Source organism: Electrophorus electricus, chromosome 1, assembly GCF_013358815.1.
Source record: "Electrophorus electricus isolate fEleEle1 chromosome 1, fEleEle1.pri, whole genome shotgun sequence".
In the NCBI taxonomy this organism is placed as follows: domain Eukaryota; kingdom Metazoa; phylum Chordata; class Actinopteri; order Gymnotiformes; family Gymnotidae; genus Electrophorus; species Electrophorus electricus.
Genome location: NC_049535.1, coordinates 29143003 through 29170332, shown reverse-complemented (window position 1 = coordinate 29170332; position 27330 = coordinate 29143003). Strand labels below are relative to the sequence as shown.

Here is a 27330-nt window from a genome sequence, read left to right as displayed (position 1 = left end):
GTAACCAAACTGATCAACTCGCAGCTGACCAGCGCATGATGGTGTTTTGTCCTTAGCTCGCTGCTATCAGGGATGTTGCGATTTCTATCCTTTTGTCATATACTTATTACAATATAATCTTAAACTGAGATTCACCTTCATTTTAGCTTTATTATATTCCAGTTTCCCATACCTAGATTAAGCCTAACCCTAGACAAAAAGGATTCATCACTGGCACTGCAGTTTAGTCCACGACTAGTCTTAAATGCATATTCGAGGAAGTTTGAGGACCGACAGCTAGCGACGTTTTCATATCGGCTGTTGCGTCGTTGTACCTTCCCTTACATCATGGTCTACTGCATCATGTTTGTGCAGCTTGTTGGTGTTACCGACGTCATGACGGCCTTCACGTGGTGGTCATGCTGCCTTAGCTATTAAAGGTTAGGCCTCAGGGGCTGTGGTCACGTGAAACAGGAACGGAAAATCAACATGGCGCTACTTAATGAGGTTTAAGACCAATTGACGAGAGACTGGAAATTTTGAAAGCAGCTACTGTCTTATTTCAAAATGTTCACACGTCGGTTAGGCTAACATTTGAAGCGTTAACATAAATAGCAATAGTCGGCTCGGTTTAGTGAACTGTGAGAACGCATCAACAATCTTCGCTGTTGCCTTCACCCCGCAACTACAGGTAAACAAAAGTATTCAGCTGCCGTCAATCCTTCATCACAGCTTAATGCTCATTTAATTAGATGCTTTTTCAGCTAACCCGGAGTCAACTGTTAAGACGGTTTCTGCTGAGTAACCGCCTTAAGAATCCGTTCCTGTTTGATATTAATGGCTTGTTTTGCTGGCAAGGAGCTCAATCTAATACCGCTGTTCGGCGCTAGCTAAAATAGCTTAACTAAGCTAGGTAGGTTATAGTATTTAGGGTCTAGATTGGAGCGAGACGTAGTGTTGTCCATGTGTGGTTCAACATAATTCAAACATGTTTTAACAAAGTATTGATTTTATTCGTTAGCAGCGTGCACCTTACACACTGGAAAAGCTGTTCAAATATTTTTTTTTTCAAAGTCTTAAGTTTTTGTTGTCTTAATCATTTGAATGTCAAATGTTTGCGGTGTTGGTGCAATACTTTACCCCCCTTTCACGGCTGTTGGTCAAAGCTGAGGATATGAACCAGGCCCCGTCAGCAGAAATAAACACAACTCTTCAGCATTTGATCTTACGAGGGTATCTAACCTCTAACAACGGAACCCTATAATTACTCTGTGATATACACTGCCTATGAAGCTCAAACGTTTATCCTGTGCTCTCTTTTTTTATTATTAACAGTTCATTATTTGTCGGTCAAGATCTGTGCACAAACATGCATGTACCATCAAATCAAATAGCTTTACTTGTGAAATATTTACTAGTACATGATCATACCATTATTTATATTAGTTACATAAACTCTGTGGGCACTACAAACATTTTCATTCAGTTCTCAAAAATATTGACACATGTAACATAATATAATATGTAACATTATAATTTTTGTGTCCTTATTTGCTTTTGTACAAGTGTATATATGAATGTCACCACTGAATGAATTAATTACATACTTCTATTGAAGTCTTCTTAGACACTTCTCTAGCAATAGACTACAACCCATTTTAGCCTTGGTGCTTTTACCTGCATGTCCTGATATCTGAAACACACACACACACACACACACTTCATATTCAAACCCAACGCTGTAAAGGAAACTTGTATTGAATCACACATACCAAATAGAAACTGACAGCAAGACACTTCTAACTGTTATTAGCTTGTAAATGTCATTTTGACTGGTTTGTTCTTATGAAGTGTGCCAAATTTTCCTTTTATACATTTTGCTTGCACCCCTTTAGGTACTGAAGTTGTTCATATCTTCTTATATATTGATGTTCTGCTGTATTTCAATCTCTGCTATTTTTTTTCCCAAAGCAGCAGCAGTGATGTCACTTGTAGATCCCACCTCTGACACCACACCCTTCTTCTCTGATGACAATGAGGGGGAAGGGTCAGCAAAAAAAAGAGATGGACCTTTACATCATCAGGAGGAGGATTCAGCCAGCGGAGTGTCCAATAAGAGAGCACTGCTCACTGTGGTAGTCCTCTGCTACATCAACTTACTTAACTACATGGACAGATTCACCGTAGCAGGTAACAAGCATTGTACATGGAAGTAGTCCATTTTGAAGTCAGTATTATGCATATTAAATTTAGAATATATGGATATTCATTTGAGTAAAATAAGAGCAAACTTTGTGTGATTTTATAATGTTGAGATAAATGAAAACAAGTACAAAGCACTATGGATTTATTTGGATGCACAAATTACATTTTGTTGTTACAATTGTTTAATTCAGTGATTCCCAAACATTTTCTGCAGCAACCCCTTTTATACATGAGAATATCTTCCCCCCCCCCCCCCAAACACATGTACATATCTTGTGCTTAATTTACCTTGCTGCACCATACAACATATTAGCAATTTAAGCTTCTGTGTTCTTTGTTTAGCAATTAAGAGAAGTTCAATAATTAGACAGCAAGAACATCTAGACCATGTATAATTTCAATTTGAGATGACATGAATCCATTGGTTACATTCACCACAAATGACAGCATTAATTCCAGTCCTGTGATGCAGCATGTCAAGGTTTCATGCCTCTTGGTTTCTGCAGAAATGTGTGAATATGGTGCTAGTTCTGCTGCAGACTTGTGTGATTTAAGAATTGGATTTGCATAAGCTACAGAATGGAAAAAAGAGGTGTAAGTGGTGGGAGTAAAAGCGACATGTCCTTCATATCTAGACCTTTGCCAGGAAACCTATGGGCATTCGGTGTTACTGTGGGTAATCAGACATGGACCTGTCTCTTATGCATAACCCACGACCAGTCATATTGATTCTTCAAGTGCATGGATCCCAGTCATTCAGCTGGCATGGCTGTGATCCACACGTCATTTTTAAATGAACAGTGACTATAGTCATCCAGATACCTGAAGCCCTACATTACCCATATCGCATACTGAAGTGGCACTGTAAAGCCCCTTTGGCCTAAGTTGGATTCCAAACACCCCTTCGTTCAGGTAGGTCTCATAAGTTCTCTACAAGATGACAGTGCACATATGAATGTAAACTAGCCTCTGGCTGTGTTCTTCTGCAGGCGTGCTTCCTGACATTGAGCATTTTTTCCTCATCAGTGATGGAAAATCTGGGCTTCTTCAGACAGGTGAGACACATGCCTCTGATTATTTATGAACCATACATGTTCCATTGTTTTTTAAATTCTGGAAAATGTTAGTTCAATAGTTTGAAATGAAAAGCAAGACTATGTGTAACTGTCCTTCACACCTTTTCAAAACGAACACACCCTTGTCTTCCAGTCTTTATTTGTAGCTATATGTTCCTGGCTCCTGTCTTTGGTTACCTGGGAGACAGGTACAATAGGAAGATGATCATGTGTGTGGGCATTGGCTTCTGGTCAGTGGTGACACTAGCAAGTTCCTTCATTGCTAAAGATGTGAGTAGCACATTGAAACCTATCCAATGAACAGTCCTTTTCTTCCTTTTGACATACTGAAGTAAAGTATTTTTAGATCTTTTTTTTTTTTTTTTTTTTTTTTTTTTTTTACAAATAAAAATTTTATCCTGAGCAAAAATATTTTGTGTTATTGGTTTAATTCTAATACGTTTGGATGCATAAAGTGTCACCGCAGTGTTTATACCCCTCTCGCTCTTCCCCCTTTCTCCCTCTTTCCTTGATTCCCTCTCTCTCTGTTTTCCTCCTCTGCTCCCTCCCACCCTCCTGCTTCCCTCTTCAGTATTTCTGGGCATTACTGTTAACACGGGGGCTGGTGGGTGTGGGCGAGGCCAGCTATTCTACCATTGCTCCCACCATTATTGCTGATCTCTTCATCAAGGAGAAGAGGACCACCATGCTCTCTGTCTTCTATTTTGCCATCCCTGTTGGCAGGTGAGAGAGCATACAGGTGCGGGCAGACCTGCATTACTAAGGCTTTCAGGCATGTCTGCTTGAAACTGTAAAGCTGCAGAATATCAGACCAGCCAAGTACACAAAGTCGCTTGCACCTTTCTTACTGAGTTCTGAATTAAACAACCGGCTGATATTGACGGGGCCCTAGTTAAAAGCTGTACATTTTCATGCAGTGTAATCAGTGGGCATATCACATTAATGGCTGTTTACATAAAATTTAAACTCCTTAAAATAATTCTCAAACTATTTTTCTTATCTTCTCATGTCTTAGCAGATCTTCAAAATTACTTTACCATATGGTAGTTTACATTAATCCGTTTTTCTGTCTGTTTATGTGCACATGTCAGTGGTCTAGGCTATATAGTGGGATCCACAGTGGACTACAGGGCTAAGGACTGGCACTGGTCTCTGCGGGTAGGTCTGCATCTGCTCTTGTTGCAGCTTGCAGCACTGGCATCTTCTTACACTTTATGATGCCTAAACTAGCCAGTTTCAGTTTCACACATGTCTCTCCTTTTTATTCTCTCTCTCTCTCTCTGCCCTTCCCTCGGTCTCCCAGGTGACCCCTGTGCTGGGGCTCTTGGCTGTGCTCCTGCTGGTGTTTGTGGTGAAGGAGCCCAAGCGGGGGGCTGTGGAGGCCCGACCTGAGCACGCACTGCAAAGGACCAGCTGGTTTACTGACATGAAGGCCCTCTGTAGGAAGTGAGTGGTATCTGGCAGTTGACGGATTGCACATTTCTTTCCTTGATACTCTGTGACTTTGTCCGCTGCCAAGTTTGACGTAGATATTAGCTGGTTATAATATAGTTTGCATTGATAAGCTGGTAGACTTCAGAGAAGTTAATTTTGTATCGTACTTATTTGATACCCTCTCTTTCTACGCCTTCCCCCGTCTCCTGCTCACTCTCCCCTTCTCTCTTTGTTTCAGTAAAAGTTTTGTTCTGTCCACGTTCGGCTTCACAGCCGTAGCCTTCGTCACAGGCTCTCTGGCTCTATGGGCTCCTGCATTCCTTTTCAGAGCTGCAGTCTTCACTGGGGAGAAGCAGCCCTGTGTCCAGGAGCCCTGCGACACCTCGGACAGGTAAAACGCACGCACACACTCACGCTTTGCCTCATAGCATTAGCAGCTCACTACTATGCAGCTCATGCACTATGGCTACAGCTGCTGTGCACCATCACCCCTCCAGCCTGTACTTCGGCGTCATCACGTGTGTGACGGGAGTGTTGGGTGTGGCGACGGGTGTGGCTGTGAGCCGGTGGCTGAGGACAAGGACGCCCCGCGCTGACCCGCTGGTGTGTGCTGCTGGCCTCCTGCTGGCTGCCCCTTTCCTCTACCTCTCCATTGTATTTGCCCAGGCCAGCACCATAGCAACCTATGTGAGTCTGTCTTACACTACCCCATACACACACACACACACACACACACACACACTCGCCTACAGGTTTCGCAGAGACCAGCACTGTAGCAACCAGTGAGTCTACCTTAAACTATCACACACAGTCAGCACTATAGCGACATGAGTGTACAAGCCATTACCACACACCCACAATGTCATCCAGTTTTTCATTTTCCTTTTTTCTCACATGCTCATCTTTCACACTATCTTGCACACACTTCATTCTCTTCCTTTAATTAATCCTTATCATCATTCTTTTTTTTGCACTGATGTCATTCCTTATTTTCCTTCAGATGAAGGTACTGTATTTAAGTACAGAGACTGTTAAGACAAGCGGTGTGTGCATGCGTGCACGCACGTGTTTTGTCCCAGTTTAAATGCTGAGCACAGCACTATCAGCTGCACTCTTGCCTTGTTCAGTATGGTGGTTCAGGGTGAGCTCATGACCTTTTATGTGTGCTGCTTGTTTGCATCAGTTCTTCATCTTTTTTGGTGAGACATTCCTCTCAATGAACTGGGCCATTGTGGCTGACATCCTGCTGGTGAGTTTCCTCCTTCTCACTAAACATTGACAGGATGGCAGGCAAACATTTACCAGTCTGTCTGGCTGGCCTTCTATCGTCTTCTCCCTTTCCTTAATCCTCTCTCTCCCACCCTCTCTCCTCATGCTCGCTCGCTTGCTCGCTCTCTCTCTCTCTCTCTCTCTCTCTCTCTCTCAGTATGTTGTGGTCCCCACAAGGCGCTCCACTGCTGAGGCATTCCAGATTGTACTCTCACACCTGCTGGGAGATGCGGGAAGTCCCTATCTCATAGGAGTGGTATGTGACGGACGCATGTAAACGTATGTACAAGCAATCACCAGAGAGAACAGCCTATTACTAAGTAAGTGTGTGTGTGTGTCAGGTGTCAGACTTCCTAAAGCAGGTAGATTCCTACATGTGGCAGTTCCGCTCTCTGCAGCTCTCACTCCTGCTCTGCTCCTTTGTGGCTGTGGGGGGTGGCGCATTTTTCCTGACTACAGCCCTCTTCATTGAAAAAGATCGACACCTTGCAGAGAACTATGTTCCCTCAGGTGAGCATAATATGGCTTAGAACGCAACAAATTGTTTATGCTTCTGTTGGAATGTGCCCCTACTCGGAATCACTGATTGTACTTATCCATCATCACCATCACTACTGAGAAACTCTTTAAGCAAGTAAAGTTATCCAACATCGCTCTTTTACTAGAAAATGAACTGCACTTTCCCTATGTTTAGTCTCAAAAGTAATGTCTGTCTCTCCTAGATGATGCACCGATCATTGTCCCCAAGAGAGGAAGGTCCACCAAGGTGCCAGTGTCGAGTGTTTTAATTTGAGGAGAATGAGAGGTTCTCAGTTTAGGGAATACCAACCTCATTGGCTGAAGCAGATGGACATTGTTTATCTTAAAGCCAGCTGTGGAGTAGTGTACTGACTGGACTGACTCCCCTTCAGGGATTTCTATTATTTATTATGCTTGTAATCTTTACGTTTTACTAACAGGAAGATTGAAGTGGCACTTTGACTTGCTGTTCCAGGCATACTTTAGATTGTTCAGCAGCCTGCTGAGAGGAATCCAGGTTCCTGCCTAGGGTTAGCTGAAGGCTATAGGCTTGTGGAGAAATGTATGCAGATGTGAGCATCTGAAAAGCTGTGTAACCAAACATTTTTTTTAAAGAGATTTTTTTCTGATTTGACTAGCACATTTAGTGCTTTAAATGCTAAGCCACGAGAAAATGATTTTAATTTATCAATATGTTGAATATAAAGCTTTGGGATGTGGGTTAAATTTAAACTCGGCTAGTCACATTTGACTATGCTCACTGAAACATCAATAGAGAACCGTACCCGACATTTTTGTGAAAAGCTATGTGAAGCAGTTATGCTTTTAGCTCTGAATAATTACGTGCTCAGCCCTCTTCACAAAGTACCTTCATGTACACTGTGGTATTACACTCATATGCTACTTCAGTTCAAGTCACTTGGGTAATTTGACTAAAGACATTTAAGATAGTAAAGTGCACAGAAAGCAAACACTAGCTGCTACATTTTAATATACTGCTTATTAAAGCTAGTGCTGCAGTCGTAATAGGAAATATTTAGTAGAATCGGTTAACAATTAACACACTACTTTTTGATCTTTATATTGTGCCTCTGAAAAAATTCATTCCTGTTTGTTTTTTTATGAAGAGATTTTGGGATCAATTAAAATTTGAAAAAAGACTGGTCATTAACCTTTTTCTATACATTAAACAAGTTTTGGATCATGCGTGTACTTGGTCTTTTCTGGTTCAACTGGATTCTCAGAGCAGTTGTCTTGGTTAAGACTGCAACTCAGCTACTGATGTATTTTCCTTTAATGAACAAATACTGTATGATTATTAAAATTCTTGGCTTTACAGTCTTATACTGATTGATTTATCATCCCAATTTTTCCTCTGTCCTTGACTGCCATCACCTCACCCTAGTTTTTTTTTCCCCATGTACCCCCCCCCCCCTTTAATCTCTCAATCTAATAGGGAGAGTGATGTGATGTGATGTCTTCAGTTGCTGTGGTTTCCTGTTTGTAGGTGGGAGCCTTAGGTTTAGTATGTTTCTCACTGCATTGCAAATTAATCTTGCAAATGCCAGAAAACTCAACCGTTCCAAACTAGTGGTGTAGGGCAGGTGATTTGGGCAACTGCTTCTTTGCAAGTGTGAGAAGTGCATGTATGCAAGTAAATGGCATGAGTGGGTGGAGAGATCAAAGTTTATGACTAAACATTAACAGCAGTATTGTGAACGTCGCAGGGCCTGCCTGTTTAGAAATGCTTATTAGTTATTTTTAGTTTGTTGAGGATGTAATTCATATTTTTTTTCCCTATTCCTCCCCATCTTCCAGTAGAACTGACTGGTTTCTGGCAGAGTGAACCATTCTGTGATTTTCTATTCCACAGGACTTGGTTACTTGTCCCAGGGAATCCAAATTGAATCAAAATCAAAGTACTGATGATTAAAGAGAGAACAAATAATGAGATCGTGTGATTCTTCAGACGCAAATATACATAACTATTGGTATTAAGAGCTTTTATGTTGTCCCACCTTCACCTAGATAAAAGTTTGATCTTAATTCTTTCTTAGCTTCAGATGCATCAGAAAGTGTGTGTATTGCTGTATGTTGTAAATACTTAATGTTGGATTGTCCCATTGTCCAAAGATTGACAAATTAGAAAATTTAAAGGGCTTGTATAAGTAATGATTGCCTCTGTGAAGGAGAGATGCAAGATACAAGGGAGAAAAGAGAGTAAGAAAAAGAACTCCACAGGAACGGGGCAGATCAGATGGAAAAGGCAGAAACTAACTGAGATGTGCTCAGAGACTGAAGGGGAAGGATAAAATGACATTTAGAATGAACCTATGAGGGGAGAGAGCGAAAGAGGGTGCAGACACAGGAAAGATAAAAAATACTCTAGGCTTTAGTACACTCGTGCTGAAGCACTGAGCTAAGCGCTTAGCTTTTGCTCTCATAGAATTTAACAGTTTGAGTGGCCTATTGTGATTGAAGGTCTGAGTGAGCCAGCATAGAAGGCTACCTAGTCTACAGCGAAGACGAGGGACAAGTTGTGTCAGTAAGCCAATATGACGAAATCTGGGGTGTGAACCAGCGGTGAATTTTGTCCAGTAACGTGTATGTGTGTGGACTGGTCTCCAGTTTGGTTCAGGATCCCTGCAATAGGTGCTACTGTGCAGGTAAGCCTTATTGATTTACATTGTATTCAAGTGCCACTGTGTAGCGTTTCACTGAGATCCACCTACTAGAAGTATATTTTGCTTAGTTGTTCAGTGTCATGGATAAAACATTAACATTGCATTACTGTGTGGCATTAAAGTTGTGGCTAGATCAGCTTATTAGTTGTCTCCTGATCTCAGGCTTTCTATACTCTAGTGCACCACCATCTACCTCATTCCCCATCTCAGCCTCCCCCATGCTTATTTCATCGACCTTCCTCAGTCTCCAACTTACCATAATCATCCTTATTTCAGCTGTTGTGGCAGGTCCAGGTTTTGTTTTGTTTTGTTTTTTTTCAGGTCCAGGTCTCTTGAAAATTAAGTGGTCAAGTGCTCAGAACTGTAAACCACATTGGTCTATGAAGGAAACTACTAGTCTGTTAAGGAAACGTCATATTTTTACTTGACTGCTTTCTTATCTTCCTTTGCCCCTAATTAGAATTGTGTTACTCTCCAGTGTCTAATGCAGGTCACGTTTTATCATGTATTTTTATTCTATTCTATGGTTTCACTACTGAAACGTAAATTGTCTATGTTAAATCAGCCTGGGTTTTCCATATTGATGGCCCCTCTGGCATTTCAAACACACAGGCAGACTCACACTGCATTGGCACAAAATGGTTGTACTAGGGGTCCTGCATTTGGAGCCTGGAAGTGTTGAAAGGCTCTGCACCTGTAGGTGTGAGGGGAGGCTTAGCTCATACTCTCATAATGTGCCTCTTTTCTCCCCTTCTAATCTAACTGCAAAATACAGGAAATCCGTTTCCTGGCACTAAATGCAACCACACACAAACACAGCACGAGACAGTATGAGTACAGGTTGAGGTTTTATGAAACACTGCCGAAGCCAAATTAAATAAATCAAATTGAGTGTGCATTAAAGTGTCATTTAAACCATCTGCCTTTCAAAGACACCTTAAATAATATAGAATACAATTTGAAATTAGTTACATTTTAGCATTTCATTTCATTTCCATTCTTACACTGACTGACAGTAATTGTCTTAGTATTTGTGACTTGGGGTGTAATAAAAAGATTTTACATTCAACTTCAAAATGCATTATAAATGCATTAGGCACAAATAGCCCAGCTGATCTAACATACTAAAACAAACATGATAGAAATAAAATATACACGCACACACACAATAGGCTAGGAAATTGTATTAAAAGTAAAACTATCCCTAAACTTTAACTAAAAACAAAAGCAAATATTGCCTATTTGTGCAATATATATACTTTTCTTATATATATTCAGTACATTCTGAAAGTAATGGTTATTACCTGTAGAACTACTGCAAAGGTGTCCCCTTTGTTAGTTAACAATGGTGCAGCGAGAGTGTGGAGTGATACATTTCCATAAACAACTGAACACATACTGTGTTCAGTCAGTTAAAGTCTGCAATGCTGATAAGCATTTACACAGGATTTTTTTCTCAGCCATGTCAGGAGTCAAAATGATATAGTAAAAATAACTTTTTATTCCATTTGAAACCTAACTTATTCCAAACTTGATGTCCCAAACTTCTCAGGTATGGATTCTACTACAGTATGCACGGTGGTGGGTGGTCTACTGGTTCTGTCAGTGATCATCCTCACAAGTCTGTGTCTATACTGCAAAGGAAACAGCCAACAAAGTAAGATGAAGAATGTGGTCTAAACTGACCCGTCACTTATGGACACAGTATGCTTGGCTCTTTCATTACTGTAATCCACTGTGTAATGATGGACCCCCCCCCCCCTCCTTCTTTTGAAATTTTCCTTTAGAGAAAATAACACAGCCCTACAATCCACACCCTAATCAAATGTAAGTCATGATTTATACAAATTTACCTTTCCTGTAATGCTTCTGCTTTTGCTGAGCCTACTTATATATCTAGCTGCGTATAACTTTATTAGAAACACACACCTTGCACCTGATCGCTTAGCTTTATAGTTGTACAGTTATACATAATCTATCCATTGCCATGAGTACTTTGGATGCGGTCTTCAGTGGTCAGTTTCTGGCACTCTTGATGGAGGACCATTGTCAACACGTTTCTCATAAACTGCACGTGTTTGCTCTCTTATGCTAAGGTTAATATAATATTCAGCTTCTATCACTGCTTACACAAATAATTCCAAATGACTTTGGATAATTTATATATTTATCTACATAAACCTCTTTGGATTATTGACTATGAAGTTGATTTTCCCCTCAGTTTACTGTACTTCATAACACCGCTTGGCGTGTACTCGTCTGTGTGCATATGTGCTGAAATGTCATTGTTGGTTCAGATTCTCAGAATCTCTATCTCTGATCTTACAGGAACCATGGAACAACGTTCACAGTAATTCGCCCATGTAAACACAACATTTATTCAATAAAAAAAAAAAGGCTCACCCATTTTTTTCATGCTTGTCTGCATAAATATTTCAGTTTTTTTAATAACTAGGACAAGCTGGTACAACGGCATTTTAGGGCCACTATTAAAGTCATAATGTTTCGAAAATAAAGTCATAATATTTCGAGATTTTAATCGTAAAATTACAAGACCAAAGTCAATATTTGTAGTGAAGGCTGAAAAGGAGCATCTTAGTTCCCACCCATGAACTGCCACGGTCTTATTCTCAATTAGCCTACCTTTATTTTTGCCTTGAAATTTAGCATAAAATTTATTTTGTGTACGTAATGCTTGTGTCTAGCCCTTCCCTTGCCTTCCCTTGTTTATTTTGTCAGGTCTCGAATGCATTTAATTACAGGCATGTTGCTTATTTTACTTTAATTTTGGAAGTGACCTCAGCTCTGAGCACCAACTGGCCTGTATTTCCAGGCACTCCTGCTTCAGCTCATTAGCTAAATGTGAATCTCTCCATGAGCTGGAATGTGTGTTGGGATAGGAAATGGTTAACCCTACAGGACAGTGGATAGGACAGGACAGTCTTGACTTGGCTTTGGTCTAATCTGATGGAAGTTTCATGTTCTTATACCTTCCTGGTTTATTACGAATTTATTCTCGAAATCTAATATTTTGAATTTTCTAACAGTGGCCCTAAAATGCCATTCCCCCCCCCCCCCCCCCCCCCCCCCATGATGGTAATCATTCTTGTAGTAGCTATTATTTAACTTTCTCCATCTCTTCCATAGTTACAGATAATGCATGTTCCAATACCTTATCTCCAGTGGATCAACCTCACTTTATCACGTGAGTATTGATTAGTGCACACAAACACAAACACGCTTTTATGTAATGGGACCTAATCCTCTTATGCCCCCTGTCCTTTCAGTTCCCCATCAGTGCATGGCTCAAATCGTCGCTCTCCCTGTCCTTCCCCTGATGGTGAGGTACCTGCTGTCATTACTGCTTCACAATGCACGGCTTCTGGACATTTCACACATTTATTCAACACCTTTATTCCCCCATGGTGGAAATAAAGGGTGGTTTTATTTCCGCAGTTCTCAGTTAAACAGGAAGCTTAGCCATGGACTACAGAGTGGTGACGTAGTCATAATTTGGGCAGAGCTCAAACCTAGCACAAAACCCTTGAGATAAAGGCACAAATTCTGAATTAAAGGGCTCATAGGGTGAAAGAGTAAACTAAGACAAATAAAGCACCTGTGTGCCCATTGAAATGATTTCTTCTGAGCAAATCTTTTAGTATACTACTACAAAACTTTATTATATAACTTTTATTTTGGATTTTAATATTTAGATAATCTGATGCCTTTTGTTGTTGTTGTTTTTTTCAAACCAGGAAGTCAGAGTGATTATGTCAATGAAGGTGAGCAAAAATAAATAAATAATAGAAATATATACATATATAAATTTGCTCATTGCTGCTTTGCTTTAAGACAAGAGTAGCATGGTTTAAGCAACACTGTGTAAAATATGAATGTCTTGTATCTGGTTTACTTTAAAAGTATGCAGTCATATAATGATCTGTATGTTTGTGTGGATGTGAGTGTGGTACTGGTTGTAGAGACTGATCATTTGTTTTGTTGTGTCTTTAGAAGATGGAAATGGCTATGAGCTGCCCCCAGATAGTGATAAGAATAACGACTACCTGTAAGAACACATCTCTCTCTCCCCTCTCTCTCTCTCTCTCTCTCTCTGATCCAGGACTCTCAAACTGAAAAACTGATTCTCAATTTGATCATTCTCCTGTACCTTAAATAAAGTATTAAAATAGTATGCAGTCATAGGTTTCTATTCATAATATGTCCCTCATATGAATAGTCTTCTGAGTTATTTGTGTTATTTTAATTCCTGAATGCTACTGTTATTATAACTGATCTGTTAGATGATCTTGTCGTTGATTAGGCACACTTCTTTCTGTTACTGTGTTTTAGAGATGTGCTACCCGATGAAACACGCGTGTCCCAGCCTAGTCTGGCATCTTCTACCAATTCAGGTGGGCAAGAGAGGAGTCCCAAGGACTGTATTGCTGAGCATAGCTGTACCTCCATATGTTTTACTAGTTTGTGCTGATTCAAGAAAAAAAAAGTATAGTTCTGTAGCAAATCATTTCTGAGAAAAAGTAAGGTTTTCAAAAAGGAGTAGAGCTCTCCAGTGCTTTCTGCTGTTCATTATGTGTTTTCTGTACTCATTTTCTAGGGCAAAATTATGAGAATGTCCGGCCTGAAGAAAAATCAATTAGTGATGATGATGATTCAGGTAGGATATAGACTGACAGTAAAACAGTTCAGTGACACATCTTGTCAAGTCTAATCTGGTGATCTCATGCATGTGTTTACAGACAGCCAACAATATATGAATGTCAAAGATAACAAAGAAATCATCAGCCAAACCCCAAGTAAGTCAAAGAATGGCTTCTCCTCACCACCATCATAGTTCAATTATAATCTTTAAGGCTGTAGACAGATATACTGAAGGTTGTGCATTCATCCAATCTGTTAGTTAGTTTAGAGGGATTTTTTTTAACATTCTGAATAGTAGATGCAAGGGTTCCAGCAGGTTCAGATCCATCTGAAATGTTTGCCCAATACCTCAAAAATGTCTTCTTCTGCATATAAACCTTTCTTCTGCTGATATCTAATTCTGAAGCTATCACATGGCCTGCAGTGTACAGTTAACTTAATATATGGTTTAAATAACCTGTGGAATAAAATGAACTTTACTGATGATACAAAAGAATACATAGAAGATCAATATGCTTCTTCTACCTCCAACAGGGATATTGTTTGAAGTTATAATTAAGAGTCCACAATGGAAACATAAGATAGTGATGAACTGCTGGGAATGTTTGCAAGCTTAACTGTACTATGATCAGCTCTGGATGGAAAACATGCTTTATGATTTGGTGATGTTTATGTATTATGTATGTATAGTTATGTTTTAATTCACTTATGCTATGTTTATGTTTTGCTTTAAGCCTAAAATGCATCCTTTATTTGAAAGAAGAGCCAAAACGATGGAAATACGAAATAAAAATTGTAATACCAGTGTGTGTTTCCAGTTGGATCGTTTGGGAGTTGCAGCAGTGATGGTCAGGACAGCTCTGACTATGTGAACGCCCCACAACAAGGTAGAACCAATTGATTAATTGCTGTTGCTTAGTATTTCTTTAGTCAAAAAAAGCAGTCTGTATTTTCTCTATTAGACCTATGGATTTGCATATCATATAAAACGTGCAGAGCCACTGGACTTTGTTAAAGGGAAGCTCACATATTCATATAGTAATAGCCATAATGGATTAGAAATGCTGCGTATTATTAGTATTGCTCTTTCTGTTTCCCCATTCTCTCTATATATCCGATCCATCACCACCCATCCTCTTCCAGTTACCATCCATCTAGGCTGATTCAAACGAACAGGAGTCAAGATGAAGCTTGAATCACATCCGTGAAGATCGTATTGAGGATTGTTTTTTAAAGCATACTATACAATCAACTTGACAGAGTTGATATTTTGTATTTAGTATACTTTTTAAAAAAATGCTCTCATGCAGTATGGACATTTGTGATAAGTCCTATAAAGAATTGTTTTGTTAGTTTACTGTACTTCAAAGTCCTGTTGATAGGATATGCTGACAATTCCTGAGAATATTCCTTTTAAATCACTTATTGTTTCTGACTTTGGCTATATTATATCATATAAAATATTTGACTTTTTATTCCATAATTACAATGAAACCAGCTATTTTTCATTGGTTGTTGTATATGAAACAATATAATCCTTTCTTACACTGCACCCGTTTGTTTTGAATATTGAATATGCAGCGACCTTCTTCTGCAGTGTGCTCTCAAGAATTGGGTGCATGTGAGGTCATTACTACTGTATATTCAAGACTAGGAAGAGTGATATACATACAGACATATATAATCAGGTAGCACCTGTTATGCTTGTTTGTTTTTTATGTATTACATTGTTAAAATTGTATCAGATTTAGTTTTGTCCATCTTGCTGTTCAAAGGCAATTAGCATAGCTAAAGGGTCCTGTGGGCAAAATGTTGATAGAGATTTGCTAGATGCTATATGATTTATAACTGGTATATAAACACTTCTTTAATCTAAATAACATTTTAAGACTAGATACAGTCAAGATGAAGACACACAAAACACCAGCTTGGAGAGTTTGAAATTTTATTTATTTTTTTGTCCATTTTTTATTATTTAATAATTAAGGGTTTGAGGAAGAAGGGAGAAATCATACTATCTATCTTTATAAAAGGTCTCAATCTTTCGGCTCGTGCTTTGTTTCACTTTGTCACATTCACTCTCTCTCACTCATTCCCTCTGTTTTAGACACACACTGTGACCCATCCACTTCAACAAAAAAAAAAGGTCTTTCCAACAGATAAGAATAAAACCAAAACAGAAAATCTGTTTCTGGAGTAAAAGGAGACGATGGGTCTTTGAAGTGTAAGTGGCGCTGTGTGTGTGTGGTGTGTAATTTTTATATATATATATATATATATATATATATATATATATGCGCGCTTGCACGCTAGGTTGAGAGGAACTCTCCCTCCCTGGGCATGCATATACGCATATGCATATATATATATATATATATATATATATATATATATATATATATATATATATATATATATATATATATATATATGCGCATATATGCGTGCGCTAGGTTGAGAGGAACTCTCCCTCCCTGGGCATGCATATACGCATATATATATATATATATATATATATATATAGGTTGAGAGGAACTCTCCCTCCCTGGGCAGCTGAAGCCAGAACTGTGACCGTCTCACTTCCCTCAGTTTCCAGGAGGATGGAAGGGTATCTGCTGAGAAGGGTGGGGCTGCACCTGCATAGCTGGGAAGTTTGCCAAAATAATCTTTCATTATTTTTCAAATCTGTAATTCTATCCATCTAACACATGACTCCACATTACATGTTTTACTTCCGTTTGAAGTTTTTACTGTAGTACTACATGCATATACTAGGTAGTCGAGGCCTTAGCACGCACTTTGCCTGTAATAGATATGCATGTATGTCTGAGTTATCTTTGTAATTACTATATTATTATATTGTATGTAAAGATACTTTAAACCAAAAAGCCAGATAGCAGCTGCTAGAATGGGGAATAAGGCAGGACATCATGCAGACAGCTCACCCTGGTGGTGCCCGATGAAGGTGTAATGTTGATGCGCTCCTGGCTGGGGTGGTGGTCCATGAGAGGGGTGCTGGGGTCCAGGCCCAGAACCAGGGCCCTGCTGTGGGGGAGGTGGAGGCGGGGCATGAAGCAGCATCATCGGTGGAGGGCCATGACCTCCAGAGGGGTGAGGACCCGAGAGAGCTCCTGAAACATGAGCCTGGGCAGAATGGGGGTTGAGAGCGAAGAAAGACAATGAAAGAGTGTTACAGAGCATGAGCAGGTGCAAGAGTGTTGGCAAAGAAAAGTCGCTAGATGTACTACACCAGAGCCACATTAAGTGACATGGGCAGTTGTAGCTCAATGGTTAAAGGTACTTGACTAGTAAACAGAAGATTGCCAGGTCAAGCCACTCTGCCAAGTTGCCACTGTTGCGTCACTGAGCAAGGCCCTTAATTTTTCCAAGTTGTATTCACTCATAATTGTAAGTTGCTTTGGATAAAACCGTCAGCTAAATGCCATAAAGGTAAATGACTACATGTCTCAGTGATAACTGTTGTTGGTGTGCTGAATTACTCTGCACTGAATGAAGCTGAGTGAGATGTGAAGAATGAAACAGAGAAGTTAAAAGTACCCAACCACCCCCACTCTCTGATTCTGTGGGTGTAATACGCTGCTGCACGCTAATGCACACATTGTCCTCTGCTTCCTCTGCAGTGGAATGGTTTGTGCATATAGGCAAAAGGTTTACAAAATGTCCATTACACACTCTTGGTAGTGAAATGTGCATTTTGCCTACCTGAATGGCCTCCACAGAGGGTGCTGCCACGGTGGCGTACCTGTGTGAGCTGCCCAATGGAGGAATAGGGGTGAGGCAACGGCTGGTGGCCTGGCAGGCTGTAGCTCTGGAGAGAGTAGGAGGCCTGGGGCGAGCTGTGGCCTGGCGGCAGGTTAGGGGGCGTTGGGGCTGACAGTGGACCTGAATGGTACAGCGCCTGAGGCTGTGGACCTGACTGAGCAGACTAGGGAGGGAAGGCGGAGGAGGGGGAGGGAGAGAGGGAGAGGGAGAATCTTTCAGACTAAACAACCACTTATACAAGATGCTGTGATCTGAGTGATGACATGTGGCTGTACCTGTCCCGGGCTGGGGGCAGGGTGCTGTGGAGGTGGTTGGCTCCCAGTGGGGGTGCTGGAGGGTTGTGGTGGATGCATGGAGCCCGAGGGATGAGAGAATGTCTGTGGGGCTAGAAAAACAAGATCCACGTATTAGTGTCAGCCACTTTGCAAAGAGCTGTCCAATAAAAAGCACAAGCCTAGATGTAGTTTTGTGCATTATGTATGCACATTCTGTAGGTAGTTACTCAAGTTTCTCTCTCTCTCTCTCTCTCTCTAAAAATATATATATATATATATAAATAAAACCACAAGCCTAGATGTAGTTTTTGTGCTTTTTATGGGACAGCTCTTTGCAAAATGGCTGCTAATATCACCAACAAACAAAAACATAAATCAATGGCCAGAACAAAAAGTGTTTGTTGGTGATATTAGCAGTCATTCAAGAGTAACTGAAGTTCACGTCAATAGATGGCAATCTGTGTGGGACATTGAGACATACTGTACATGCCCTGCTGGGCTCCTGGAGGTCCATCGCTCTGGCCTGGGTACTGAGGGCCAGGGGGCCCCAGTGTCTGAGGGTGTCCTCCTGAACTCAGCATCCGCGCTCCACCCTGCAGCATGGAGTACACTGGCTAGAAGGGAGGGAGGTAAAGAACAGGGAGACAGGAATGTGTTCATGAATTTATGACACAACTGGATTTGGACACAGTTACGCATTACACCATGCAGTGTATGTGTGTATGTGTATGTTTATGTGTATATATTATATTACACACATTATTATACACATATATTACACACACACACTATATGTGTGTGTGTATGTGTGTGTGTGTGTGTGTGTGTGTGTGTGTGTGTGTGTGTGTGTGTGTGTGTGTGTGCACGCGACAAAGACATGAGGGTACCTGTCCGGGGTAGTGAGGCATGGCAGGAATGACCTGGCTGTACTGCAGGTAGGACTGTGTGTAAGGGGAAGCCACAAGAGGAGGACCTGCTGCAGATGCCGCTGTTTGAATCATAGGGGGTGCTGTTGAGCTGTGGTCTGGACGAGGGCCCACCACTGAGCCTGAGAGAGAGAAGGAGCCGGTAAATGGGGTGCGATGTCCCCCTGTGCATGTGGAGTTCAGATTTCATTCTTTCATGCATCTGCAACAAATTCCTTGTCTACCGAGTGACAAACATTCTCTTTAAAACTTATGAACAAGCAGCAAACCTGAGATCTATAACAGGATTCATAACAAAATGATCTGAGTAAGCCTTCCAATATAAATAAATGTAGTGATTGTCAACTGTATTAACGTAGTGAAACTGGGTTTATAATAGGATCAAAATATATTGTGGCTTGTACCACTTACATCAGTACTGCAACACAGCCCAGGATTATAAAAAAAAGCTTTTCCACATTCTGTCAGAAACACTTATTAATAAATATACTAACAAATGAGAACTGGTAACTATATTAGCTAGCTGGATAATGAAAACATACTGGGTGATTACACAGGAATAATCTTTTTTTGATGCAGCTCAGAGGAGTTAAGGAGTTAACAGACTCACACTGTGCCAATATTTTAGTCAATAATTGCAAGACGAACTGCCCAATCTCACTGACTGAATGTAAGACTGTTGTACTAAGATGTTCACGTTCATCATCCCCAGCAGGTATTTGCTGGAGAAGATATTTGGGTTTTTAGAAGGGAGAAAAATACCCCAAACAATATTTCTACATGGCAATTTAACACCTTAGAGAGAAATGCGACTGGTGCCAAGGCAATCATTAGAACACTGTCAGAGTTGGACACTATGTGCTGCCTAGTTCTGGTTGCTTAGCACTAGGTGGTGGACTATGTGGCTTGTATAGATATTGCAGTACTGCAGTGAAATGGGTGTGGAGGTGTTTACCTTTAGCTCTGGGGTATTTGCCCTGGCTGACAGTTGACACTGTGTACTGGTACATCTGAGGGGCCTGAAGGAGGCAGACGGAAATCCCACGTGTACAGAGCGCCATGATTTGCACATACAAACCCGGTGATACACTATAATCAAGAAAAACATTGTAATTCTAAAACTCTACAGTATGCGCATTACTGTACCTGTACGGCTACGTAGCTCAGGTACTGGTGGCCATATATGGCTCCCTGGCCAGCAGGAGGCTGGAGTACCACAGAGGGGCTTGGAGGTGTGGGTCGAGGTGTGGGGGTCGCCGAAGGCTTCACCTGAACCCCAAACAAAATGTCAAGAGGCATGCACGTATCCCTCAACAGCTCGGTTTTATATATATATATAAAAAACTGTGTCTACATGAATGACTGGAGAAGATCTGTAGTGCAATACACTCACCATGGTTAGTGGGGCCTTGATGGGATTAAATTCTTTGGCGTTGGGATTTAGTGTGGACTTCTTCACTTGACTGCAGAAAAAAAAGGGGAAACGGTTCAATACACAAGCAGTAACCCTGAACTGAAGTAATGGAAGAGAAAGTACTAAAATGTACTAGTCAAAGGAATCACACCCACAATCCACCCACACCTGGTGGACGGCGAGTGCTCATTTCAAGCAGAGTAAGTCCTTCACATCACATGTACAGACTGATAGACGGGTTAGGCTGCATCAGAGCCCCATTTTAAAATCACACAAACTTTTCAACCATAGAGCACAGTCCTGGCTAAATTGTTAGAATTTCCCCTACTCACTCGGCCACACCCTCATCTCGATCCCCAGCCTCGGCTCTGCTGTCTTCCCTGCCCGGGGTCCGGGCAGGCTGGGGGGGAACCGCTGCCACTTGGCCGTCTGAAACAGAGGGTTGTGGGGCACCACCAGGTGTAGGTGCAGGTGTAGCAGTGGGGGTGACTGGTGTCGGGGTGGGTGGAGCAGGACCCTCGGTGCTCGCCTCTCTGCTTGCTTCATTTGACAGAGGCTCCTGAGTGGGGGTTGTGGGCGAGGCAGTTTTGAGTTCTGTGGAAGAGCTGGGGTCTGCTTGTGTGCTGTGGGCAGGGCTTGGCTGGGGAGGGTCACTGGGGGTGGCTGCTGCGCTGGGGCTGGAGGGGGAGGAGGCAGACTGAAGCTGTGAAACAACAAGAGTGTCATTTAGTTTGAATTTTAACAATTTTAATGGCATCCTGAATCAACAAAGCTTAGCATAGAACTTATTTAATATCATGTAAAAGCAGAGAAAAACCAAAAAACATCAAGCCCTTTCTTTCTGTTTTTTGAGACATGTAATTTGAATTTCAACGTACTCACCCTGAACTCCTTCCCAAATTTACGAAGCTCTTCTATCTGTGATCTCTGCTGAACTGAGGGAGCTGGCAACCAAAAAAGTGATTCATTACATTCAAAGTAAAAATATTTTAAGGGGGAGATGCAAGTGGAGGTGTGCAACTGTGAAGAAAGATCTACCTTTATTGCTTTTGCCCTCCTGAGGACTGGCAGGGCTGTCTGTCCTCTCCTTAGACAAAATCTCATTTACTGTGACAAATTGTATAGGAAGATTAAAGGCAAGAAAAATCAAGGTTTACCACGGATTATATTAATGGAAGAATCATCATCCTCATCAGCCTAACTACTGCTGCTTACCATCTACAGGGAAGAGAGGGGTAGGGCCAGAGGGCTTTGGGGTCACCATGGTAACTGCAGAGGTGTCCAGGTAGGTATGAGTTGACTGAGGAAGGGAGTCTTGGGTGTGTGCGTCAGGTTTTGGGGAATGAGAGACTGGAGAGATGGAGAGAGAATGGGAAAAATGAAACAGTATTTGATAAAAAAGAGGGTTAATTTTGTAAATTAATGCAAGTGCTTGTGTTCACGGGTGTGTGTGTGTGTGTGTGTGTGTGTGTGTATACACATTTATTCACCTGTAGGTGAAGAGTGGGAGTTGGATGAGCGCAAACTTCTGGTTTGTGCAGGCCTCTGAGATTTTGGGGATGTTCTGGACGATACTATATTACAAAAGATCAATTTGACAATATCAAACATGGACTGTGTAACCCGCACATGAATGCCTCCAAATATACATACGACTTACCTCCATTAACAGGTCGTGTGGAGTCAGAGAGAGACTGTGGGTGTGAGAGGGAGTGAGGGATCATGTGTGGGGCAGGTGGGCTGGTGTGGCCAGGCTCCATTGTCCGGGGATGGGCAGGTGGGCTACACTGTGACTGGTGAGGAGAGTATCCCCCTCTGATAGACAGTGGACCGTTTCTGTCAGAGGGTGGGGCAGGCTGACTGCTGCCAGAAGGAAGAGAAGGCCTGGGAGAGGAACTCGAGGGGGTTGGTCTGTTTGTTCGATTAGGAAGAGAGGAGGAGCCTCCTCTTTCTCTATCACCCCTGGACACACCCATTTCTCTCTCTCTCGCCCTCTGGGGTAAGGGAATATACTTGCCCTCCCTAAGAGAAAAAGTGGAAAGAAAGAAGGAAATCTAAATTTCATACAGTGCAAAAGGCTCCGAGTGAAAGCCCACAATTAAGGGCAGTAGCATGGCAGACTGACCTGCTCCCAGAGCTGGGGAACCCAGGGCTGTCTCTCCCTCTCTCCCGCTCCCCTCCGTCCCGCACTACAGCGCTGTATTTTTCCTCTTCACTCCTGCCTTCATCGTTCTCCAGCGCCACTCGGTGGCGGTACTGTGAGCTGGACTCAATTTCACTGGCCAGCCGGGCTGCTCGTGCCTCTCGCTGCCGGTAGCCTTCTGAAGTACCCCGCTCCAGAGGAACCCTGAGGGTGTTTCAACCATTTCTCAAGATTTCACAATTACATATAATCATCTTTTGTTAATTGTACCATCTGATGCAACCTGTACAGGGCTGATTTCCCACCCACCCATTCAGTCCAGGCATGCCTTAAACTGCCATGCTAATGGGATGCCCATGTACAAAATCTACAAATCAAACCATCATGCCTAATCTGATTCATACAAAGACAATAATTATTCATGTTTCATCTGTGTATGTGAGACAAACTCACGTGTACATTGAGAGGCTGGCGTCATAGGTGGACTTCACCCCATACGTTTCTTCATTGAAGCGGAACATCTCAGTGGCATCCCAACCATTAGACTGACAGGCAGAGAGACAGATGGAAGAGAGTGAGAGAACAAACATTCACATGACTGGGATAAAGATTAAAGGACATCATCTGAGCCTCATCAACATTATTTCACCTAGATTCTGTCCAATACTAGCGTTTTAGCCTTTAATAAAACAATTTGCTTGAAGTAAATATGTCCGTGTGTTCATGTTTGAGCATGTGCATGCACGGGAGGTTAAGCTCACTGTGTCTGTATCTAGGTCATAGTTCTCTCCATTGCTGTCTCCTCCATCCCACCTCTGCAACACCTTCTCTCTGTGGTCACCGTTTACTCTGGATGAGCTGATTGTTGCATCTGTGAAGGTGTCTACACAGACACACACAAACATAAAATCACAACCAACCCCTTAGCATCCAGGATCATCACGATTTCTATGGACATAGCTACAGGGCTCTCTCATACACACACAAACGTACACACACACACACCTCGGGTAGCATAGTTGAGGTCCACATCTCTGCAGGTCATGGTGATTAGGTCACTGGGGCTAAAGATCATGGTGTCTGTGATCTCCTCTCTCCTGGGGTGTGTGGACGTTCCACCTCCACAACCTTCGCCATCCTCAACCCTAATCTTATGCACAGCATCTACTGCCAGCTCACACTACCCATACACACACACAACACTTTGAAGGTAAATTTCTCCACTGACATGCCTGTCTCATCAGCATAGTTATTGTCACCTACTCCATAGGAGATTTATAGATACATAATACATATAGATTAATAGACACCCATTTTCTGGTCAACTGCAAAGCTTCAGTCACTAAGACACTGCAATTTCACTGCATACCTTTTTCAACTGCTCAATTGCATATATGTATACTGGAAACGCTTGCTGTAAAACTCAATGTAAATACACAAGATTTATATTTTTATATGATATACATGTATCTCTCAATGTAAACTGCACTACTATATACACTACACATATACTCTTACATTTTCTATTGCATTTTTGCATTCACATTCGGCCCTTAATTTATCCTGAGTTTCACTACTAGGCATTTCAATGTATGATGTCTCTGACACACTGTCTACATGTAAAAATAAAAGACTTTGGCTGTCAATTACTAATTCTTAGCTCAGGAATATGTGACATGGAGGTAAGCAAAAAAACATGTTTAAACCATGTGTGTCATTCACTACTTACCCTTGAGCTTAAAGTCTTAAATATGCCCTCATAAACAGTGCCATTCTTCACCCTCACGTCACACCTGCAGCCCTGGGAGATAGGAATCAGAGATACAAAGGGATGGATAGACAAAGGTATGAACAGAAGGCAGAAATTTAAAAGAGCTGTTTAATGTTTAGGGAAAAAAAAGTCCATGATGACAGGTAGCTTGTAAACAGGGAGTAATTTGAAAATGGGAGACAGAAACAACAGTCTTGTTTCCCTCTGTTGAGGTCCAACAGCCCAGTACTGATCAACCTTGTTCTACAACTCCCCTGAGGAGTGCCTGGTGAAGGGCGAAGAAACTCACCACCACCGCTGTGAGAAAATGGAGCATCCGTGAGTTATTGTAGATGCCCTCAAACACCTAAGAATGAATTAAACATAGATAACTCATGAACATTAAAAATATCCATTAATTATTACATTTGCTTATAATATTTGTGCAAATTATGGTATAACTAAATGGATAAGATATGCTAATATGTAAGTGCATAAGAGAGTAACTATCAATAACAAAGCACTGAGCAAACAGACACAGGTATAATATGGATTAATAATAATGGATTATTAATAATAAATTATTAATGGACTAGTTATATTACATACAGGGGAAGACTGAGAGGGAGGCTTCACGGAGTTTCTGTTCCTGAAAATAACAACAACTAATTTAAATATGTACAAATTTCAACATTTGTACACAGAACAAATAAGACGAATGTTAAAATATTTAACGTATTATGCTCAAGTAATTTTGTGTGTATGTTTGTGTGTGTGTGTGTGTGTGTGTGTGTGTGTGTGTGTTCTGCGGTTTATTAAGGGGAATTACAATCAAGAAACTTAATTCGCCCAAATGTGATTCTTCGATCAGAGCACTAAGAATTTGACAGAACACTTTCCTCACAGACCCTTTTCAGCCTTTTCACAGCAACCCGTTTGTGGACTGACTCCTGAAGCATCGACACAATGGTTACTGGAGGCTAACTCGCACCTTCAGCCACAAAACACAGCCGAGTAAACATCTAACAGTCACGCTATTCCTACATTGGTATTGTGTGTTCTGACTAGCAAACCATTAACGATAGCCAGCGAACAAACTAAGGAACTATATTCTGGATATTTTGGGCGCAATTAATCTAGTTACTAACAACAAGGTGTCACTATTAAAGAAAATTAGATACAGTGCTAAGTGAGATTTAACCTACTGAGTAGCGTTAAAGCCAAGGCGTCGGTTATGCTAGCTAGGTAGCTTTAGCGAAGATGCGCAAATGATACCGTAACAATACAAGACAAACAGATTGACGTAAGTAGTTAGCTTCCTAGCTATTTAAAAACGCCTACTGTACGACAAAAAATGTTACAAAATGGTAGATTTAATACTTTTTTGTCACGTTCATTCCGGGCTTTAAACGATGAAGTCGGCCTGAAATGCTCGATTTGAGACGCAAACACTATTCTGTATCATATGGTTTAGAAAAACAACAACAAACACTGCTGCTCTATCGCCTCTGCCCTCCCAAAGAGAATGATTGGTCGATTGTAGCGTCAATCAATTATCTTTTTGCCATGTATATGTTCAGACTACTTACGGAGGCGGGATTTTTGGACTACGAACCCCATCGATTCATTGGTCAAAATGAATGCCAATCACTACTGCTCAGTTCTAATTGGCCTCCGTAACCGTTAACTCAATAAGATATTGTCCAATTGGTCTTTTCTGCCAATACTTAATGCTTTATTTACATAAAACACACGCCCCTTTTAACCGGTAGGCCTCTTGATGAATGCCAATCCCTGGATTTTCTGTGAAGAGTAGCCGGGTTCAGATTACCTTCCAGGGGTAGATCTGGTAGTGTTACTCCCAGGAACTGTGGATGACATGCTGGCCGATCCAGAAGTTCCATTAGAGGTTTTGCGGCCACCTGGTCCAGACTGTTGCTGAAAAACACATTCGTTCGTTATATTTCCACATAATGATGGTATAAACGTAACTAATATTACACGTTTGAGTCCGCGTAAAATAACCGGGCTAACTGTTACTTAGAAGTACAACTGGCTAGCTAGCTAGCTAAGTAGCTAGTTAACATAGCTAATGTTTGTTAACAAGCATATAGCTAATACAATTTAACCAATATTTGTCTGAATAGTCTATATATTGTTATATATAATAGCTAAGCAAAACATATTGCTTAAGCTATTTATCATGTGTACAAAATATAAAATATATACTCACATTCTGGCGGCGGAAAGACATAGCTAACCTAGCCTGATTGCTAGCGTTAACTAAGCTGGTCACCTATCTGAAGTCCCCTAACGTTACTTCTGAGCAGCGAGGGGCTTCTCTGTGTTCTTCGGTGTAGGATAGCTATCTTAGCTAGCCAGTAACCTAACTATCTTAATCTTCGAATATGTCAGAAATGTTTTGTAATCCTTGATGATTTTCTTCCCAGTAACCCCGAATCTTCTTCTTTACTTCGAAAACATGTCATAAGCACTCTTGGGGAAGTGTCAAACAATATTTCTTATTTTAAAAAAGCCGGTACCACGTCTTAGGATTTGCCTTAAACGTAATGGCAACCCGTTGTCAACAATCTCTCTTTTGATTGGTCCGTCCCCTAGTGAAACTACATTAATGACGCATCGACGTATTCATTCAGCGCGTCTAGCTAGGTTTGTCACCAAAGTGAGGTTAGGAAGGTAATCCTCCGAACATCGTAATGGTTTTACATTACAACGATACAAAGTATAACATAACTACCCAATATTTCCTGAGGGTGTTTTAGTATAATTCGTTATTAAGTTTACATCCTCTTTGCTGAAACATTGCGATAGATAAGGAAAAATGATCTGAATCTGGCAACCCTACGCACCACCACGTTACCAGGCACATTCCTTAGTTGTAAAACAAAAGACCTTCGGCGAGGTAAAAAACCTCTATTCCAACCGAATATTTCACACATTCAGTATAATGTTACCACAAACAGCATTCGTCTTTTTTGTTGACTTTGTTTATAAAAGGCAGATGAAATAAATACTACTACAACAACAACAACAACAACTACTACTACTACTACTACTACTACTACTACTACTACTAATAATAATAATAATAAATAATAATAATAATAATAATAACTTTTTAAAAACAGGATTACAGCATACTTTATATTATAAGGATAAATACAAAATATAAAATAAATGAAAAAGAGAGAAA

General features: G+C 41.0%; 3 protein-coding genes across 7 annotated transcripts; 2 read left to right on the top strand and 1 right to left on the bottom strand.

Annotated features, from left to right (window-relative positions):
• The first annotated feature begins 407 nt into the window (after positions 1–407).
• spns1 (spinster homolog 1 (Drosophila)) lies at positions 408–7826 on the top strand. Of its 2 annotated transcripts, none has more exons than XM_026997892.2 (13): positions 408–670; positions 1954–2169; positions 3174–3239; positions 3394–3530; positions 3832–3983; positions 4352–4418; positions 4564–4706; positions 4933–5085; positions 5192–5381; positions 5878–5943; positions 6121–6219; positions 6305–6473; positions 6686–7826. In XM_026997892.2, exons 2-13 carry the CDS (start codon positions 1962–1964, stop codon positions 6754–6756), a joined length of 1521 nt encoding a protein of 506 aa, XP_026853693.1. In that variant the 5' UTR covers positions 408–670; positions 1954–1961; the 3' UTR covers positions 6757–7826. The 2 variants fall into 2 exon arrangements, with proteins under 2 accessions (XP_026853693.1, XP_026853692.1); XM_026997891.2 differs by having other exon boundaries at positions 409–670; positions 1951–2169.
• Positions 7827–8764: 938 nt separating this feature from the next.
• lat (linker for activation of T cells) lies at positions 8765–15870 on the top strand. Its single transcript, XM_035528161.1, has 13 exons — positions 8765–9148; positions 10719–10823; positions 10954–10993; positions 11495–11529; positions 12314–12371; positions 12454–12506; positions 12922–12948; positions 13178–13232; positions 13517–13578; positions 13782–13841; positions 13924–13980; positions 14644–14712; positions 14969–15870. The coding sequence occupies exons 2-13, from the start codon at positions 10721–10723 to the stop codon at positions 14986–14988; spliced, it is 639 nt and encodes a 212-aa protein (XP_035384054.1). The 5' UTR covers positions 8765–9148; positions 10719–10720; the 3' UTR covers positions 14989–15870.
• A 449-nt stretch (positions 15871–16319) lies between these two features.
• Positions 16320–26683, bottom strand: atxn2l (ataxin 2-like). Of its 4 annotated transcripts, none has more exons than XM_026997885.2 (24): positions 26350–26683; positions 25948–26054; positions 24726–24765; positions 24427–24483; positions 24096–24167; positions 23372–23546; positions 23128–23249; positions 22820–22911; positions 22349–22570; positions 21884–22245; positions 21714–21797; positions 21439–21573; positions 21262–21330; positions 21106–21167; positions 20556–20926; positions 20203–20272; positions 19956–20078; positions 19765–19828; positions 18771–18931; positions 18365–18497; positions 17884–17993; positions 17589–17771; positions 16771–16969; positions 16320–16469 (listed from the first exon to the last, which is right to left on the bottom strand). In XM_026997885.2, the coding sequence occupies exons 1-24, from the start codon at positions 26368–26370 to the stop codon at positions 16411–16413; spliced, it is 3093 nt and encodes a 1030-aa protein (XP_026853686.2). In that variant the 5' UTR covers positions 26371–26683; the 3' UTR covers positions 16320–16410. The 4 variants fall into 4 exon arrangements, with proteins under 4 accessions (XP_026853686.2, XP_026853689.2, XP_026853690.2 ...); XM_026997888.2 differs by lacking the exons at positions 25948–26054; positions 26350–26683 and adding exons at positions 25025–25107; positions 25497–25640; XM_026997889.2 differs by lacking the exons at positions 25948–26054; positions 26350–26683 and adding exons at positions 25025–25066; positions 25497–25640.
• Positions 26684–27330: the final 647 nt, after the last annotated feature.